This window comes from Lithobates pipiens, unplaced genomic scaffold (genome assembly GCF_037356315.1).
Source record: "Lithobates pipiens isolate NorthernLeopardFrog02 unplaced genomic scaffold, aLitPip1_a1.2 Scaffold_1, whole genome shotgun sequence".
NCBI lineage: Eukaryota > Metazoa > Chordata > Amphibia > Anura > Ranidae > Lithobates > Lithobates pipiens.
This window is the reverse complement of record NW_027507685.1, coordinates 168,132,983-168,152,810: the sequence shown is the minus strand read 5'-3', so window position 1 is coordinate 168,152,810 and position 19,828 is coordinate 168,132,983. Positions and strand designations below refer to the sequence as shown.

Here is a 19,828-nt window from a genome sequence, read left to right as displayed (position 1 = left end):
AATGTCTCCCCCTCCATCAGCGAGATTGACACCTCGCGAGCCCCATCACCTGGAATGGATTTAAAGGGGAACCCCTACGCCGAAAAAACGGCGTGTGGGTCCCCCTTAAGTCCATAGCAGACCCCTATCCGAGCACACCACCCAGCCGTTCCGGAAAGGGGGTGGGGAAGCGTGAGCTCCCCCCCCCTGAATCGTACCAGGCCACGTGCCGTCAACATGGGGGGTGCTTTGGGGGAAGGGGAGGCTGCAGGGCAGGGCACCCCAAAGCACCTTGTCCCCATGTTGATGAGGACAAGGGCCTCTTCCCGTCAACCCTGGCCATTGGTTATCGGGGTCTGCGGGCAGGGGGCTTATCAGAATCCTGGAGCCCCCCTTTAATAAGGTCACCAGTGACATCACTTGGTGACCCTGCCCCTTATGCCTATATAAAAGTGTCCTTGCCATTATGGCCGGAGAGAGCATCGTGTCAACATCGGAAGGAAGAAGATGGCGGTGACAGCGACAAGACCGAGCCAACGCTAGTAAAAGAGCTGTAAGAACATAGCAGAGGACCTGGTTGAAGACCTCCGAAGTCGGAAGAAGACCCCCGGACGGCGGTGGCGATGAAGAAGAAAGCCGGGCTCTTCCACTAGTAAATGAGCTAGCGGTAAAAGAGCAGAAGATAGCGGAGTAGCCCGGCGAGAAGACCCGGAAGTCAGAAGAAGACCCCCGGAGCATCTAATAAAGTACTTTAAAAACCTGTGTTGAGTTTGTTTATTAACACTTTTTTCCCCAGGTGAATGGGTAGGGGTACATCGTACCCTATACTCATTCACATAGGGTAGGGGACCGGAATCCGGGGGGGCCCTTGTCCTCATCAATATGGGGGGAGGGCGCTCGCTCGTCTCCACCACCTTTGCTGACCGGCCGGGCTGTGTTCTCGGATAAGGGTTTGCTATGGACATTGGGGGGACCCCCACGCCCTTTTCTCATAGGGGTTCCCCTTTTAATCCATACCAGGCAACGGGGCGCGGCTAGGTGTCAATCTCACCAATGGAGGCGGCGACATTCACTTCCTTCGCTAGTCCCGTCTACCTGGAGTCACGTTCAAAATGAAGCTGGTCAGCTGACTTCATTCCACCTCCCTACATTCTCTCTGTCTGGCGGGCGGTCCAGACAGGATGTAATTACGGTAACGCCGCCAAAGTAATGGGAACTGCGTTACCATGAGGGGAAGAGTAATCAGTTAGATAACACGGTTACTTTAGAGGGTAACGAGTAAAGTAACTGTTTATTTAAAATGAGTTACTTACATCACTGGACGTGTTGTTGTCAATGTCACACTGTGTCTGTCATGCTCTGTGACTGTTTCTAGGGGTTTACCTTCAACCAAATTAATTCTGTATTTAATTCCAGACAACTGACGCCTGCCAAGCAACCAGAGGAAGGCAAATCCTTGAAAGAATAAACTGAATCTTAAAACCTAGAGTAAATCCAGACCCAGTGGCCTGCCCTTTCTCATTGTAATTCTGATTCACTGACATGATTTGTGGGTATATTTCTGATCCCATAACGGTTTAACTCAAGGTTTTAAGCTTCAATCGATTTATTCTGTCAAGGATTTCCCGGCTTCCTCTAATGGTGGCGTGGCTTGGCTTCAGTTACAGGTGTATTGTGGTAGAATGCAGGTAACGTTTTCTGTAAAGTGACTGACAAGCTTTTCTAGTGCTAGGGGGAGATTGGAGAATGGTTTATTTTTGAAGATTGTGTCCGACACAATCTTCAAAAATGTGTCCATTGAATTTTCACACTTGATGTGTCTATTGTCAATGTTTGGGGGGTCAACTTAACCCTCTGTCAAATATTCTAAAAGTGTATTTAAATAATTCAAGACAACTGACGCCCGCCAAGCCACCAGAGGAAGGCAAATCCTTGAAAGAATAAAATCTTAAAACCTGGAGTAAATCTTTATTGGATCACACAAATAGATATAGTATACACATTACACACACAAAACAAAAACACACACCGACCCGACCTCATTACTGACTGTGGCTGTGCCATTGCCCATCTGACCTGTGGCCTGCCCTTTACCATTATGATTCAGTGATTTGTGCATTTTTTTTGGTATTGTGGTGTGTTACTGTATATATTTGTGATCCCATAAAGATTTGTCCAAGGTTTTCAGATTCAGTTGACAATTTATTCTGTCATGGATTTTCTGGCTTCCTCTAATGGTGGCATGGCTTGGCTTCAGTTACAAGTGTATCGTGGTAGAGAGCAGGTAATGTTTTCTGTAAAGTGACTGGGTGACATAACTCAGAGCTTATAACGCCGATCTAGCCATAGCTGTTCATCTGTTGACTGACTCGCTGGTGGTGGTGGTGGCATTGGTAAACAAAAGATCATCACAGTGAATTACAGTTACAGGTTCACTGTGGTGTTTGCCAGTCAAGAACTGGAAGTGCTCTGTTTTGAAGATGTAGGACTTGTTACTGTTTGTGCTTACAAGTTATACATTTTAGTGTACAGTTTACATTTTAATATTTTCTTTTATGAAGAAGTAAGCTACTGCACCAGGCCAGCACTATATACAACACTTTGATGTCACAGTACTGTTTTAAGTAAATACTGTTGTCTGCTGCACTGTTCAGTTCATGTTGTTCAGACTTTTCAGGGAGGGAACCTGGTGTAATTTGTTTAAATAAATAGCAGATACAAATACATATATTTATTTCTTCAATTTCTGACTGCTTGAATAATTTTTTTGCTGAAAAGTTGAAAAACCATGGGCACTTGGAATCGCATTGAATCGAATCGTTGACATGATAATCGTATTCACATCAAATTGTGAGACCAGTGAAGATGCGCACCCCTAGTAGATAGTAGTAAGATACTAGCAAGATAGCCATACCTTAACAATACAAGTTAGGTCAGTTTGCAATATTATAGTTCAAATGACAGTCTATGCATCCACAGAAAAAAGGGAAGAGGAGGGGGAAAAAAACAGGTGCTATTGAGAAGCTAGGAGAGAAGTAAATGACTCACCACTTCTGTTGTGAAAACTTCACAATCTGTGTATTCTGTGTGGGGTCTGCTGTAGATTTTAAGGGGGGTAGAAGGGTGTCCGACTTTCACTGTGTGGCACTGACAGGCACTCTGCATCAATAGGGGGGTTGCTTGACCTTCCTGTCCTGTCACTGTGGGGTTGCTCTGCTCTGTCTCTAGCCAAAGCCGATATCCCAATGCTCCCGCCAGGTCTTCGGTTGTCTGGCCGAGTTCTCTCACACTGAACGTGGAAGCAAACACCTCTCCCCTGAGCGCCTCTGAGCACTGGCAAGCACTGCAGAGCATCTCCAAATACTGGGTCTTCTGCCCGGAGCCACCGGTCCCGTCACAAGCTCATGTCTCCTGTGCTGCAGAGCAACCGAGACCACTACTCTCCAGCTTCCTCTTTCAGTACAGGTTCATGTACCTAGCTAGCTTGTGGAGGTGGACATGGGGGCAAGGATTTGAGAAGGGGGGGAACCCCCTGGGAGGCTTAAACCTCTGCCGCTACATGGAGACTGATGGTTTCACCTGGAGCCTCTTAGCATGAGCTCTCTAGCAGTGCCATTCCTAGGCTTCTCCCCCTTTATGGTTGAACATATTTTTATTAACCATTTTTTTGAGAAAAGTAGTTGGGGGTACAGAATGAAGAAAAACAGGTGGTATATAAATTGGTGGTTGAAAGCCGCCACCACATTTACAGTACATAGAATCAATTTATAAAATGCAGGTATCATAATGTAGAGGTTGCAATCAATATCTCAGATGTGTAACATATCTAAGTAGTCGGGTATATAGAGCTACCATGAATCTGAGGTGTGGTGGGGGGGGGGGGGGGGGGTAAAATGGAAAATGGAAGAAAGGGAAGATGGGGTGGTAGTTTTCCACAACATGGATGATCTCAGATGGTTAGGCCGTTGACCAGTGTGAGGTCATCAAGACATCTGGACCATCTACACCAGTGTTGTTCCAACTGTCAATTCTAGGTTGTTGTTCAGCTCATCCTTTAGTAACTCTATTCAATAGTCTATCCAATGCAGAGTAGTGTACCCAGACATACCACAGTACCTTATGTTTATCCCAGTCATCTCCCTCTCTGGCATGCATCTCCTCCATTAACATAATCTCACTGAGAATGGTGATCCACCTATGGATGAGGGGGGGGGGGGGGGGGGGTTGCCTCAGATTTCCAGTATTTCGTGATCAATTGTCTGGCTGCTGATAGAAAAAACCTAATATTGGTTTTCTGGGATTTAACTGATCCCGGTAGTATCAACAATAGGGATATTTTAGGGGAGAGGGCTATGGATATATCATACATTTCATTATAAATCGCGAATATACCTTTCCAGAAGGAGTGAATCTGAGCACATTCCCACCAGATATGAAGGTATGTTCCTTGTCCTCCGTGACAGCGCCAGCAGACCATCAGAAGCACTAGGAAACATCCTGTGAACGGAGACCGGGTCTCTATACCACCTGGAGAGTAGCTTAAAATTTTTCTCCTGCTTAAAGATGGAGATTGAGGATTTGTGGGTGAATGTGAACGAGGTCTGCCACTCCCCTGGAGAAATGTCCATGCCCATTTTTGTGTGAAGGTGGGGGGGACGTTATGCATGTGGGAAAGGATTTTCTTATAAATTATAGAAAAGGTGTGTCTGGGAAGCTGAGAAAGACCACACATCTCCTCAAAGGTTGCTAGGGTCCTGTGTATGTGGCCTGATAAGTGTAGGTTTGAGCAGAAATGTTTGAGGGATATCATGGATAGCCATTGGTTGAGGAGGATTGACTACTGTCCTGTGGTGTGAATCCATCTGTGGACGTGCGGACAAATGAGCGTGCCATTGGCCAGTCTGCTCTCTCGTAGCCTCCTATTCAGTCAGAGGTTTCGTAGTCCGGGAGTGCTGGGTTGTCGAAGAGCGACATAAGAGGGCTGGGATCGGTGAACAGAGCATAGGTGGAATGTCGGCAGTACCATAGTAACAACGCTGCTGTGGTCAGTGGGGGGAGCATGGGTATGGAGCGGTGTTTAAGGTGGTATCCCCAGAGCAGAGCCCGCATGTCCACTTGTGCTATGTCTTGTTCTACTATTGTTGTTGGTTTGGTCAGGGGCGTGGGGACCATTCCAGGAGCCTGGAGATGGAGATTATGGCAGAGTCATGGTATTGTGGGAGCATAGGACCTTGTGTTTTTAATCTGGGGGGGCGGTGGTGCCAAATGAATTTAATTGCAAGGGGTCATAATGTGCGGTAACAGGAAGTTGGGAGTGTGATAGGGAGGGCCTGGAACAGGTACAATAATTTTGGGAGGATATCCATCTTAAGTCCATTTATACATGCAAGCCATGGTAATTTGAGGTGGTGCCACTAGTCTAGGGAGCGTATTTTAGCCAGTATAGGGCTGAAGTTTAGGGGGTAGATGTCTTTGAAATTGGTAGGAATCTCGGTCCCCAGATATTTGATTGATTTAGTTTGCCAATGGAAGGGGAAGTTTTGTTGAATAAGTGAAAGGGTATGGGTGGGTAGGGATGTGTTTAGGGCTTCTCTTTTATTCATCTTCAATTTAAAATTACTGTGGGACCCAAAGCAAGCTAGTTCATGGAGAAAGAAGGGGACGCTGATTTGCGGCTGTGTTACATAGAGCAATAAGTCATCGGCATACAGGGAAAGCTTACAGTGGGCTAAGGGTGTGTGGATACCATTTATGGATTCATTACTATGTATTGCCTGGGCTAAGTGTTCAATGGTGATGGCGAAGAGGAGGGGGACAGTGGGCAGCCTTGTCTGGTTCCATTGTTGATCGGGAATGTTGCTGAGTGTTCACCGTTTGCTGTAACTTTCACTGATGGGTTGGAATAGAGGGACATGATTTTTGCTAGGAGTCTGGGACCTAACCCTATCTGCTGAAGTGTTAGTTTGAGAAACGGCCAGCTGATCCTGTCAAATGCTTTTTCCTTGTCTCATGCTAACAGGGATGCAGGCATGCAGGGATGTGTTTACATTGTGTGTAAGTGATCAAATGGAGAGTGATGTTTTTTCAGGCCTCATGGCCTGGAAAAAAAGCCTACCTGGTCACTATTTATTAGGTCAGGTAGTATGGGGCAGAGACAGTTTGCAAATATTTTGGAGAACAATTTGAGGTCTAAGTTAAGTAGGGAGATGGGTCTGTAATTGCCACACATGGCTTGGTCCTTTCCTGGTTTGGGGATGACCACTATTTGGGCCTGTAATATATGGGACAATAAGGGGTGGGAGTCATCTATTTCCTCAAAGGCTCGTGCCATGAATGAGGCTAGTTGCTGGGCAAATGGCGTGGTGTGTAGCCGTCCGGTCTGGAGCTCTTACCGTTTTTGAGGTTTTTAATCGCAAGTAAATATGCAGATGTGGAGATGGGAGTTTCAAGATCCTCTATAACGACCAAAGGGATCATGGGGAGAGCTGTTTCTAGGATGTACGGCCACATGTTGGTGTCTTCTGCTCTGGGGGATGTGTGGGGTTTCGAGGTGGGAGGTAGGTTGTATAGTGAGGAGTAGTAGCTCCAGAATTTGGAGACTATTTCTGAGATCTTATATAATTTACAGTTAGGGTGTGCCAGTATATGTGGGATGGTCTGTCTATGTTGTTTGGGGTGGAGGGTTTGTGCCAGGTTTTTGCCACATTTACTAGCCTAGGTGTAATGTGAGTGTCTTCCCTTGTCACGGGCCACCAAAGAGCTTTCTGTTATGAGGCGAAGTAGGTCCCACCACATGTTAGATAGTTCTACCAGTGTTTTAGGGTCAAGAGTGCATTTGTGAGTTGCCTGAAGTGAGACGATGAGGGCAAACAGACGCTTAATGTCCGCAGTGTGGGCCTTTTTTTAAGAGAGCCATGCTGTATGAATATTCTCCTCAGAACACAATTTAGTGTTTCCCACTTGTTCATGTGTGAGGTCTTGTCTGTGGCATGGGTGTGTGTAAAGTCCTTAATTGCCACAGAGATCGACATCGAGCAAGCCAGGTCAGTCAGAAGGTTGTCGTTTAAGCATCATGTGCGACATGTGGGGGGTCTGGGTAGTTTGCCTAGTGTGAGGTGTACCGGGGCATGGTCCGACCAAAGTTTGATCCCTATACGGCATCCGGGTCAAAGTCAAGTAGTGATTGGGTAAGTAGGAAGTAATCTATTCTGCTGTATGACCCATGTGCCGAGGAGAAAAATGTGTAGTCTCTACCAGAAGGATTAAGTATCCACTAAGGATTGGTTGGTGAGTATGGAGCATATTTTGGTTAAGGTGGACAGTGTTATGTGGGACTTACCGGTAGAGGAGTCCAGTCTTGGCACCAATGGGGTGTTCAGGTCACCACCTAGTATCAGGTTAACGGTTCAGAATGCTTCTATGTGCGCTGCCACGGAGGACAGAAATGTTAGTTGATCCTGGTTAGGGAGATAAACGTTAGCCAACGTAAAAATCGTTTGCATATATTTCATTTTCAAAAATATATAGCGCCCTGAAGGGTCAATCTGTGAGTCTCGTATTTCTGGGGTGAAGGAGTCGTGAAATGCTATTGATACACCCTTCGATTTAGCAGTCGGATTTGTACTGTGATACCAGGTGAAGTGTTTATCTGGGAGAGAAGGCATGGAATCTGATCGAAAGTGAGTCTTGGAGGAAGAGTATCTGGGTGTGGGCTTTGTGGAAGTGGTATAGTACTTGTCTGCGTTTCGCTTAGGTGTGGAATCCTCTGCAATTAAGTGAGGAAATCTGAAGGGCTAAGGTGGATGCCATGGGTTAGGAAGTGTATGATGGAGGGCCATGAGAGGGAGACGACTATTGCATATTGTGTTAGCTGAATGTACAGTAGGTGCCCGCGATATTGTGTCAATCTCGCCACTTTTATCGGCGAGATTGACAACCTGCAAGCCTGTCGCAGGAGTCAGTGCCGAGCCAGGTCGCATCGGAAAGGGAAAAAAATTTTATTTTCCTTTCCCTATAAACATTGAGGCCGGGTTCACGCTGGTGCGGGGATCGGAATTGGATTCCCGCAAATACCAGGCAAAATATTTGGTATGAATCTTCAGGGAGAACTCCACGACAAATTTTAAATAAAAAACCGGCATGGGTTCCCCTCCAGAGGCATACCAGGCCCTTAGGTCTGGTAGGGATTCTAAGGGGAACCCCCTACACCAAAAAAACAGCATGGGGTCCCCCCAAAATCCATATCAGACCCCTATCCAAGCACGCAGCCTGGCCGGTCAGGAAAGGGGGTGGGGACGAGCAAGCACCCCCCCCCCCCGAGCCGTACCAGGCTGCGTGCCCTCAACATGGGGGGATGGGTGCTTTGTGGAAGGGGGGCGCCCTGTGGCCCCCCCACCCCAAAGCACCTTGTCCCCATGTTGATGAGCACAAGGGCCTCTTCTCAACAACCCTGGTGTTGGTTGTCAGGGTCTGCGGGCGAGGGGCTTATCGGAATCCAGGAGCCTTCTTTAATAAGGGGGCCCCCAGATCCCAGCCCCCCACCCATTCACCTGGGGAAAAAGTGTAAAAAAAGTGTTAAAAAAATAAATAAAAACACACACAACACAGGTTTTCAATGCAATTTATTAGGTAGCTCCGGGAGTCTTCTTCCGACTTCGGGGGTCTTCTCGCCGGGCTCCTCCTCTAATCTTCTCACAGCTATTTTACTAGCGGAGGAGCCTGGCTTTCTTCTTAGTCGTCGCCGACCGGGGGTCTTCTTCCGACTCCTTGGTGCTCTACGGTTCTTCTCTGCGCTCTCCGTCCTCTTCTCCCGCTCTCTGGCATCTTCTCCTGCTCTCCGGCATCTTCTTCTGGGCTCCTCCGATATCTTCTTCCAGCTCTTTAACTAGTGGAGGAGCCCGTTCTCCTCCATCCTCCTTCCCTCTTCTTCCGATGTTGACACGATGCTCTCTTCCACTGTAATGCCGTGTGAGTGCTGTGCGATCACTTATATAGGTATGGGATGTGGTCACCGAGTGATGTCACAAGTAGGCCCCACCCTCTGACTGACATCATAAGGTGCGGGCCACAGTGTGACATCACCCATTGACCACGCCCCATGCTAATATAAGTGATCATGCAGCGCTCACACAGCATTACAGTGGGAGAGAGCATCGTGTGAACATCGGAAGAAGAGAGAAGAGGGAAGAAGGACGGAGGAGACCGGGCTCCTCCGCTAGTTAAAGAGCTGGAAGAAGATAGCGGACGAGCCCAGAAGAAGACGCCGGAGAGTGGAAGAAGACGCCGGAGAGCAGGAGAAGACGCCGGAGAGCAGGAGAAGACGCCGGAGAGCAGGACAGAGAGCATGGAGAAGAACCGAAGAGCGTCAAGGAGTCGGAAGAAGACCACCGGTCGGTGGCAGTGACGACAACGAAGGAGAAAGCCGAGCTAGTAAAAGAGCTGGAAGATAGTGGAGTAGCCCGGCGAGAAGACCCTCAAAGTCAGAAAAAGACCCCTGGAGCTAGCTAATAAATTACTTTGAAAACCTGTGTTGTGTGTTTTTTTTTAACACATTTTTCCCCAGGTGAATGGGAAGGGGTACTATTTACCCCATACTTATTCACATACGGTGGGGGGCTGGGATCTGGGGGCCCCCTTATTAAAAGGGGCTCCCGGATTCTGATAAGCCGCTCGCCCGCAGACCCCAACAACCAACGGCCAGGGTTGTTGGGAAGAGGCCCTTGTCCTCATCAACATGGGGACAAGGTGCTTTGGGGTGGGGGGGCCGCAGGGCGCCCCCCTTCCCCAAAGCACCCACCCCCCATGTTGAAGGCACGTGGCCTGGTACGGCTCAGGAGGGGGGGTGCTCGCTCATCCCCACTTCCTTTCCTGGCCAGCCGGGCTTCGTGCACGGACAGGGGTCTGGTATGGATTTATGGGGACCCCACGCCGTTTTTTTGGGGGTAGGGGTTTCCCCTTAAAACCCTTACCAGATCTAAGGGCCTGGTATGCCCCTGAAGGCATGCAGGTCTCATTAGGAAGGCGGCATTGTCGCTTATCTCTTGCGCTCGCTGCTATATGAAAACGTGACATTTTCCTATTCAGCCAGCGTGAGGAACACAATATCGGCGGCACCTACTGTAGTGTATCGGGTGAGGGGGGTAAGGAATAGGGGGGAAGGCGGAGAGGAGAGAGAGTATGCAAAGAGCGGAAAAGAAAGATGTTCCCAGCGCTGATGATGTAGACCCATAATTGGGGCTATCTTTCTGATCAGACAGGGAAATGAGTAAACATTGTAGAGTTATCCAGATTGGCTGTAGTCTGAGGGTTGTTCTCTCAGAGGAGGGGCAACAGTGCCCTCCAGGGACCGTGGGGGGGGGGGGGAAACAACCAAGGCCTCTGGAGAAGGCACTAACTAAATCTAACATTGAGAACAGAATCGATAAAGACCCTGTGGTCCCCGCTCCGGCCAAAGGGTAATGTAAACAAAACGTATATGTCAACGTTTATTTCTATGGAGACCCCCTGGCGCCCCCAACGGGGTGTCTCGGGCGGGATAGGGTGGAGGGCCCCTATCAGAAGGGTCCCTCTCGTCCACTCGTATGAGAGCAGTTAACAAGTCATAATGAGGTAAGTTTGAACATAACAGTTTAAAACATGAACAGTTGTTATCTGGGTCCAGTGCAGTGCTGCATCAGACATAATGGTTGTCTCGGCAGCACACTCGCCACATCCTAGGGGACCCTGTCTAACTGAGGTCAGGCAACCATATGTGGGTTGCCAACACAAACATAAAGGGCACCTGGGGTCAGGAGAAAGGAGGCAGTCCCACCAGCCGGTGAGGTAAGTATGAAGTTCAGTCAGCTGTGGATTTGGAGGTGGAACGGGAGCGCTTGTTTTGTGAAGGTACTCCATCCAGTTGAGTTTGGCAGGCCAGGTGTCGCTGCATGTAGGGGCCAGTCAGGAAAGTGGATTTGGGGGAGACCGAAGGTCCACAGGAAATTAGCCAGGTCCCCTAGTGTGCGAAAGGTTGCTGTCTTGCCTTTGTGGGAGGCCGTGAGCTGGAAGGGGAATCCCCATCGGTATTTGATCTTTTTTATTTGCAGAGCAACTGTGACCGGTTTAAGTGCCTTTCTCATCAGCAAGGTTTGTTTGGATAAATCTGTGAGCAGCATGACTGGAGTGTCATTGAACAAAATAGTGTCCTGCATGCGTGCTGCTTGCATGAAATCAGCTTTAACCTTAAAGAAGTGGATCCTGCAAATTACATCCCTCGGGTATGCCGGGTTTGGATTGTGGGGACCTAATGATCTGTGAACGCAATAGATTTTGATTGGGTTGTCTTTAGGTTCAGCCATAATTTGATTAAATACTGTTGACACTGCAGTGTGTAAGTGGTAAGTCCTTTGGTTTCAAACGTTTCTGGGAGACCACGGGTCCATGTATTATTACGTCTGCTCCTGTTCTCTTGGTCATCGAGACCATAGAACAATTGCTGTATTTGTACAGTGTGCTCGTGGAGGATCTCCTCATGCTCTGTGAGTTTTGCAACTGAGCTCTCTACAGTGTGTTCTATATCTTCTATGCGGTGGCCAATGTTTCTGCAGAAATTTGCTGATGTCTCCAGTTTTCTGTGCTCAGGTGGGACAGGGAGCTGTGCTGGAGCCTCTCCTGTTCATTAGGCTCAGTGTGTGCCAAGGATGCCACTAGATTGTGTTGTTTAATGCAGCCGAGCAGGAGCTCAGAGGAAACACTTCCTACTCCTTCATCTGCCAGGCCATGCCCCCCTTCCCTCTGTTTTTAAACCCTATATATATACTGAGTGGAGAGCACAGAGTGAGTCCAGATTGGAGTGTGCTGAGCTGGGAAGCTGGGAAGCTGATCAGCTGGCTGTTTGATCCATCGCGGAAGTCGGATTACACACTGGAGGAGTCCATGCATCTGTTCACCTCATGCGTATCATGATCTCCTATAACTTGGAGATCATGGGGTCTGGTAAGCAGCAAATTTAATTTTATATTTGGAACACATAATTGAATATCACCTTGCCACTGGAAGTGGTGCATACGATTTCTTGGAGCAAGATTTGAACATTGATTTAAATGAATACACGTGGACACTTAATTTGTGGACTTTTGTTTTATTATTTATGTTATCATGTTGGTATAATCACACTATTCATTTTCTGTTGGTTTACACAAGACCGTGCATATCTTTTATATTTTGAGCACCAATTTTTCACCTCCTCATATTCGAGTAGTAAAAGCGCAGCAGTCTCTTTTTTTATATTTAGCACAAGATTTTCTTTTATATTAAGCTAATATTTCAAAACTCAAAAAGCTTTCTTCAAGATTTTTACATTGTAACGTTACATGATGCACTGCTGCACATCACAATTTACCAGGAGGAGATGGTTTATTATTTACCTGCGTCTGATCTGCAAACACATAACAAGTATCAGTCGTGGTCAGACAAGAAACAACACTAAGCAAGCCTACATTTTCGGCCACAAAAGGAACCAGCCATCAGCTATCACAAATTGTGCACTATGGAAAACCATAGAGCTGTAGTACAACAGCAAGAAGGATTAAAACAAGCAGCTCAAACAAACTTAGGTGAAGGAAGTTCCATAGGTTTTCACTTGCCTGAGAGTCACTGGCCCTTGGGGCTCCTGCTGCCACCGCTAAATTTCCAGACTCAAACAAGCCATATGTGGCACATGTCTACATTGGATTACAGCTCTTAAAACTCTGCTGTATTTTTCCAGAACCCAAAACACCAGAATGGCCCTGCCAATTGCCTTTGTGTTCCAAAGGCCAAGAGTAATGCATCCAGAACACCTAACGTGAAGACTCATCCCTCCTGAAAGAGATGCTTTAGTAAAGTAACATAAGAGGAGGACTACAGCCACCACACCATAGATTCTCTCAAGAGGGTATAGATTCCCTCAGTGCCGTCTCTCTGAACACAAAGGAGGGAGAGGGCTTCTCAGGGGGTCAGGGGGACCAAAATACACCTTAAGGAAGGCAAAGCACATAGAAGTAAACTCTATAAGACTCACAAGAGCAAATTAGGCTTCAACTAACATGCATAAGGTAGAATTTCTATCCTGTTGGAGGAAACGCAACTGAGGTGATCTGAGGAGGATCCTCATTTTCTGTTTCAATATTTGTATTGTTATCGGAGTAAAAAAATAGAAAATTTTTCTATAAACAGGCCAGTTTGTGATATTGCTATACAAAACAGAATACAAACCATAAAAGAAAAAAGATCAGGAAAAAAAAGGCATGGAAAAAAGCAATGTGTCCCAGGCTGCACAACTAAAGAATACTTTCTGAAGGACCCATTAAGTAGTGGGCAACTTAAAAGAAGGCGGATGGATGAAGTCTATTATTAATCCTATTACCCAATCAATTTGGTGTAGAGTAGAACTAGTCTAAACCGTAATTATTAGAGCGATAACCTTTCTGAGCATCCATCCATAAAGGCACTGTCCTATTATTGTTGGAGGATCCTCATTTTGGAGATCTCTGTGATAGTGCTTCCTGTGTTTTATCAATGGAGCTACACTCTTATGTGCTGTGTCTTTAACCACTTCCCAACCGGTGCACGCCGATGTACGTCGGCAGAATGGCACGGGCAGGCAAATGGGCGAACCTGTATGTCCCTTTAAATTTGGGGCTCTGCCCTCGCGAGCGTGCTGTATAATTTTACATGTATATCTGCTGTCTTCAGCTTTATATACTGTTTAGAAAGTTCAGAGCGTGGTAGGAGGTTTTCTCTTCCTGTTCAACACTGCAGTGAAGCCTGGGCATACAGCCAAGACAGCTGTTTGGAGGAAAGGCAGACACCCCCTCTCCTCATAGGTAGAGAGCGGTTTGTTGAATAGTTTATAGCAATGTCCTTTATAGCGGTTTGCTGATCTATTTATAGCAATGTCCTCAACACAAACTCTGGCTGCTTTTATCATATATGACTGAGAATGTTTCAGGAGTTATCAGCCTGATAACTCAAGAACGGAGCAGGAGACAGCTACGGGACATATTGCTTTGAAGAGAGATAACAAAAAACACTGCCCAGCTCAAAATTTCATGAATCGGGTTTACATCCATTTTAGAGTCTGCAACTAGACAGTTGCAGCTTCTCATCAGTGCAATACACAATCCTAATATATAAGCCCAAGTGTGCATAGCTTCAACACACACAGTAGGTAAATCTCAGACAGTTCTCCAGGCTGCATGCAGGTCTACTCTCTATAGACAGACCAACATCAACCAAGCTCTATTTTTCATCTGATTATTAGGCAAGGCTGAAGGGGAAGTACTGTATCTGCCCTCCACAATTAACCCCTTCTTGACCCTGCCCCAGGCTCACAAGAGTCAAATGATAAGAGGAAGGCAGAGTCAGAAGAAAGACTACTAGGGTCCTGACCAAAGGAGCTACTACCTTCAACTCAACTAAAAGCAGACCATGAGCTAGCAAGCCTGTGAGACCCTTTTGCCCTTTGTTTATGACCTGCCACGCTAGTTAATATTGTCCCCCGGGGGGGGGGGGGGGGTACACAAAATTCAGCAGCAATAATAGAGGGAGGGGAATACCTCAATGACAGCCATCTGTAAGCAGCAAAAATCTAGTTATTGTGATTTGTTAACCTGGTCTATGCCACAAAAGTTAATAACTGGTTGGCAGCTACCCCAACAACCCCAAGGGATTATTAGGATATGAGCACCCTGAGAAGTAAATGTTTAGAAGGCTTCTGCCCTTACCAACCAAATCAGAAAAGAGGGGATTAATCCCTTCCTAGCTTTCCCCTCCACAGCAGGCATACCCTGCAGGGATCTACAAGGACAAGGGCTCTACTGCCAGCAGACCAAAATCCTACACCTGTAAAGCACCATGCAGTTACTCCATGCATTGCACTACATGTAAAAGTGAGCAGCAACAGCAGGACCCATTGAATGGCAGCAACACTACAGGTTGACCCTGGGTCTAGGTATGGTCCCCTAAAGCTCTGCTGAAGAGTCACCTGGTCAACAAGCTGCACAAAAAGCCACTGTGGATATGGTGCCAGGTAGATAAATCAGCTTGGAACATCAACAGAGTAATAATCTCAAAATAAGAAGGTAAACTTCCCATAGTAGAGAAAAGAGATGCATTGCTAGAGACCAGCAAAAAATGGAGGCTAGCTAGAATTGAAAGGGGTTATATGGGGATGTCCCAGCAGTTTTTTTCCCCACTGTCCAGTTACCTGAAGGTAGCAGCATATATATATATATATATATATATATAATATTTTTTTTTTGGGGGGGGGGGGGGGTGAGTGTCATGTAGACCTAACATGCTTCCTATCCCTGAGTTACAAATTTGCCCCTCCATAGTGACAGTACAGCAAGTAATCATTGTCACCATGCATGTCATGTAGACCTAACATGCTTCCTATCCCCGGGTTACAAATTTGCCCCTCCATAGGGACAGTACAGCAAGTAATCATTGTCACCATGCAGCCACCACATCCAAGGACTGGTAAGCTGCAACATATTACATTTGTATTCTTGGGTTGAGAAATGATACACTTAGTTATGCAAGTGTCCAATGTGATGTTATAGAAGTATAGGTGTTGTTACCTAGCTTTTCAGGTTTTCTAGTCTGTCTTCATACTTACATACCTTTTCATGCCATAGTAGCAATATAGCACTGCTGTTCTCTGTAGGCTTTTCAAACCCTTTGTAGATGTATTTCATAAGCAGGTCAATTCCATTTCGATCCAGTGTTTTTACTGCTTGCTCAATCTCATTACTTTTAAATGATGTCAGGACTTTCAGTACAACTGCCTGGGTTCGTTCCTGAGTGGAGTAAGAGCATGAAGTCAGAAGCAAATAATGCCAAATCAGTATTTTCTCATGTTTTTAAAGTCTAACCCCACTGAGACCTCCTTGATCGTTCTATTATGATTGCACTTAAATCTACTTGATACTAGGAGTGAACTGTAAATGCTTAGAGTGCTGCATCTATACAAGCAATTAAAAGCCATCTGAAAATAGCCATCTATACAGATGCCTGAAAGTTTGAACAGGCAAAATCTATTTGTAGTTCAAAAGCCTGTATAGTAAAAATAAAAAAGACTGGTACGGTAATAACACATGGCATAAAAAATGTTATGATTTTACAATCTTGCCTTAAAATAAGTAATTAGGGAGATTGAATAATCCTTCCAGATTTAATCACCTAGTTCAATAAAATAGGACAGTTGGTTCTTACTTTCACTAACTGGTTTTTGGAGTTGACTGGAGAATTCCGAAATGCAGCATGGAAAGCTCGAACCAGGTCCCCTGTACATGAAGTGGTTAAGGAGAACACAAGGAGTAGTGCCAGTTTCTATTAGTCATATTTGGATGTCTAAGTAAGCTTTTTGACAATAAGTTAACAATACTTCAGGATGAAGAAAGTGCTTTTTTAAATGAATTTGAAACCAGTATGCCATAAAACAAAGCCAACAAAAACTAAAAAGTCTGATGGACATTTCTTTTAAATCTTATTTGGAGACAGATTGAATAGGCAGTAATGAATAGAAGTTGTATGGCACTGAGAGAAAGGTGTTAGGCCGGATTGACGCTGGTGCGACACGACACTGATCCTACTTTGGATCTGACCTTGCCCTGCGACTTGAGGCTGGGTTCACACTGGTGCGACAAACACTCCAACATTGGGAGCTCATGTCGCATAATGTGTGAAAATAAATGTTTCCCTATGGGAGCTGTCTTAACTGGTCCGACCCACAAGTCGTTCCGACTTTGAAAATGCTCCCTTCATTACTTTGGTCCGACTTTGATCCTACTTCAGCCCATTGAATATCATTGAAGTTGGATCAAAGTTGGATCCCCATCTTGCCTGATCCGACTTTGGCATGCGATTTGTGCTCTGATGAACTTTAGGGGGAACTCCACGCTAAATTTTAAATAAAAAACCAGCATGGGTTCACCCTCCAAGAGCATACCAGGCCTTTTGGTCTGATATAGATGTTAAGGGTAACTCCCTAAGCCGAAAAAATGGCATGGAATGGATCCCCCAAAATCCATACCAGACCCTTATCCAAGCACGTAGCCCGGCCAGTCAGGAAAGGGGGTGGGGACAAGCGAGAGCCCCCCTCCTGAACCATACCAGGCCACATGCCCTCACCCCAAAGCACCTTGTCCCTATGTTGATGAGGACAAAAGCCTCTTCCCGACAACGCTAGGCATTGGCTGTCGGGGTCTGTGGGTGGGGGGCTTATAGGAATCCGGGAGCCCCCTTTAATAAGGGGGCCCCCAGCCCTATGTGAATGAGTATGGGATACATCGTACCCCTACCCATTCACCTGGGGGAAAAAAGTGTCAATAAAAAGCACACTAAATAACACACTAGACCGTTTTTTAAAGTTCTTTATTAGGCAGCTCCAGGGGTCTCTTCCAAGTTCTCCGCTCTCTCTGGCCTATTCTGCCACTCTCCGGTGTCTTTGGCTCTTTTGCTAGCATTGGCCTGATCTTCTCCGTCGTCTTCTTCCCTCTTCTCTTCTTCCGATGTTGACGCAACACTCTCTCCCGCTGTAATGCCATGTGCGTGGTGGGCAACGACTTATATAGGCATGGGGCATGGTCATTGGGTGATGTCACCCGGTGACCCCACCCCTTATGTCACCACCCCATCATGCCCCGGGCAGTGATATAAGGGCGGGTTCACCGGATGACATCACTGGTGACCATGCCTATATAAGTCATTGCACACCGCGCACACGACATTACATCGGGAGAAAGCGTTGTGTCAACATCGGAAGAAGACCGGAGGGAAGAAGACGACAGAGAAGACCGGGCCAACGCCAACAAAAGAGCAGGCAAAAGAGCAGAAGATATCGGAGGAGCCCGGCAGAAGACACCGGGGAGCGGGAGAAGAGGCCGCAGAGAGCAGAGAAGTCGGAAGAATCCCCGGAGCTGCCTAATAAATTACTTTAAAAACCGGTCTAGTGTGTGTTTTTTTTAATGACACTCCCCCCCAGGTGAATGGGTAAGGGGATGTACCCCATACTCATTCACATAGGGCGGGGGGCCGGGATTTGGGGGCCCCCTTATTAAAGGGGGCTTCTGGATTCCGATAAGCCCCCTCAAGATTCATACCAAACACAGTGCCTGGCATTGGCAGGGATCCAAGTCAGATCCCCGTTCATTAGAGTCGGACGCGACTCTGACTTCAAGTCGTAGGGCAAAGTCGGATCCAAAGTAGGACACGTGTCATGTCGCACCAGTGTGAACCCGGCCTTACACTTGGATTGTTTTGATTGGTCAAAGGACAAATCAGACTATCAAAAAGTCAGATCAAAGTAGTATCCTGGTCATTCAAGTCGGATGGATGTAGAACCGATGTTGCAGAGCAAAGTAGGATGACAGTCATAACTGTTGTGTAGTATCAGGCTGGGTTTACACCGGTTCAACTCGACAGTCGTATCACTTTGGATCTGACTTTGCTCTGCAACTTGAAGTCCAACCTGGATCCATGCACAATGTAAAAACAAACCGGCATGGGTTCCCTTAGGGGAGCATACCAGGCTCTTCGGTCTGATATGGATTTTCAGGCCCCCCCCCCAAATCCATTCCAGACCCCTATCTGAGCACACAGCCTGGCAGGTCAGGAAAGGGGGTGGGGACAAGCCCTCTCCTGAACCGTACCAGGCCACATGCCCTCAACATTGGGGGTGGGTGCTTTGGGGCCCCCCACCCCAAAGCACCTTGTCTCCATTTTGATGAGGACAAGGGCCTCTTCCCGACAACCCTGGTCTTTGGTTGGCAGGGTCTGTGGGCATTCACATGAGGTGAGGGGCCAGGATCTGGGGGCCCCCCCTTGTTAAATGGGGCTTCCGAATTCCGATCAGCTCCCTACCTGCAGACCCCGGCAACCAATGGCCAGGGTTGTCAGAAAGAGGCCCTTGTCCTCATCATTGAGTAAATGAGGCTTTTTTAGCCCCTTAATTCGGGATAATGTCTCTCCCTATATTCTTCCTTGTTTTAACATTAATGGGGTCCATCTCTTCTGCTTTTTAACATTTGTGTGGTCCATCTCTTCTGCTTCGATCCCATCGGCGGCCAGGGGTTAGGTAGGTGTGGCTGTTGACTGGACCCGCCAGTCGTGGGAGACCTTATAACCATGTCATGCATTCTTTGTTAATAATGTTTATACCCATTTTACTTTATATGTAGATCTCATATTTCTCTTTTGCTATTTTACTTAGAACCTAGAATTTTGATACAGGCATATAACATTCCCTGAGGAAGCCAATGTTTTGCGAAACATGTCGGAATTGATGACCTGTATTAACCACTGGCCTTAGGGGGGGGGCAGGATCTGGGGGCCCCCTTGTTAAAGGGGGCTTCCAGATTCCGATAAACCCCCTGCCCACAGACCCCGACAAACAACGGCCAGGGTTGTCGGGAAGAAGCCTTTGTCCTCAACAGCGCCCCCCCCCCGTCCCAATGGTCCCTACGCATGTTGAGGGCATGCGGCCTGGTACTGTTCAGGAGGGGGGGGGGGCGCTCGCTGGTCCCCACTCCCTTTCCTGACCTGCCGGGCTGTGTGCTCGGATAAGGGTCTGGTATTGATTTTGGGGGGGGGGGGAATTCATACCAGACTGAATGGCCTGATATGCTCCTGGAGGGGGGGACCCATGCCTTTTTTTTTCTTTTCTTTATTTGGCATGGAGTTCCCCCTAAAGATTCATACCAGACACAGTGCCTGGTATTGTCAGAGATCAAAGTCGGATCCCTGTTCATTAAAGTCGGACGCATGTCAGACTTCAAGTCGCAGGTCAAAGTTGGATCCGGAGTGGTACGACTCTCGTGCCGTACCA

General features: G+C 47.0%; 1 protein-coding gene across 2 annotated transcripts in view; it reads right to left on the bottom strand.

The window, feature by feature from the left end:
- ARPC5L (actin related protein 2/3 complex subunit 5 like) overlaps positions 1-19,828 on the bottom strand; it is a 177,424-nt gene that overhangs the window by 26,995 nt on the left and 130,601 nt on the right. The window contains exons 2-4 of one of the 2 annotated variants that reach the window (XR_013273929.1): positions 16,216-16,288; positions 15,624-15,800; positions 7,319-7,436 (exon numbers count right to left, since the gene is read on the bottom strand). Coding sequence is in view for 1 of the 2 variants with exons in the window: in XM_077478847.1 (XP_077334973.1) it covers positions 15,624-15,800; positions 16,216-16,288 (250 nt within the window). In the remaining variant the exon portion in view is untranslated. The remainder of the gene's footprint in view (positions 1-7,318; positions 7,437-15,623; positions 15,801-16,215; positions 16,289-19,828) is intronic. The other variant, XM_077478847.1, reaches the window with a different exon arrangement.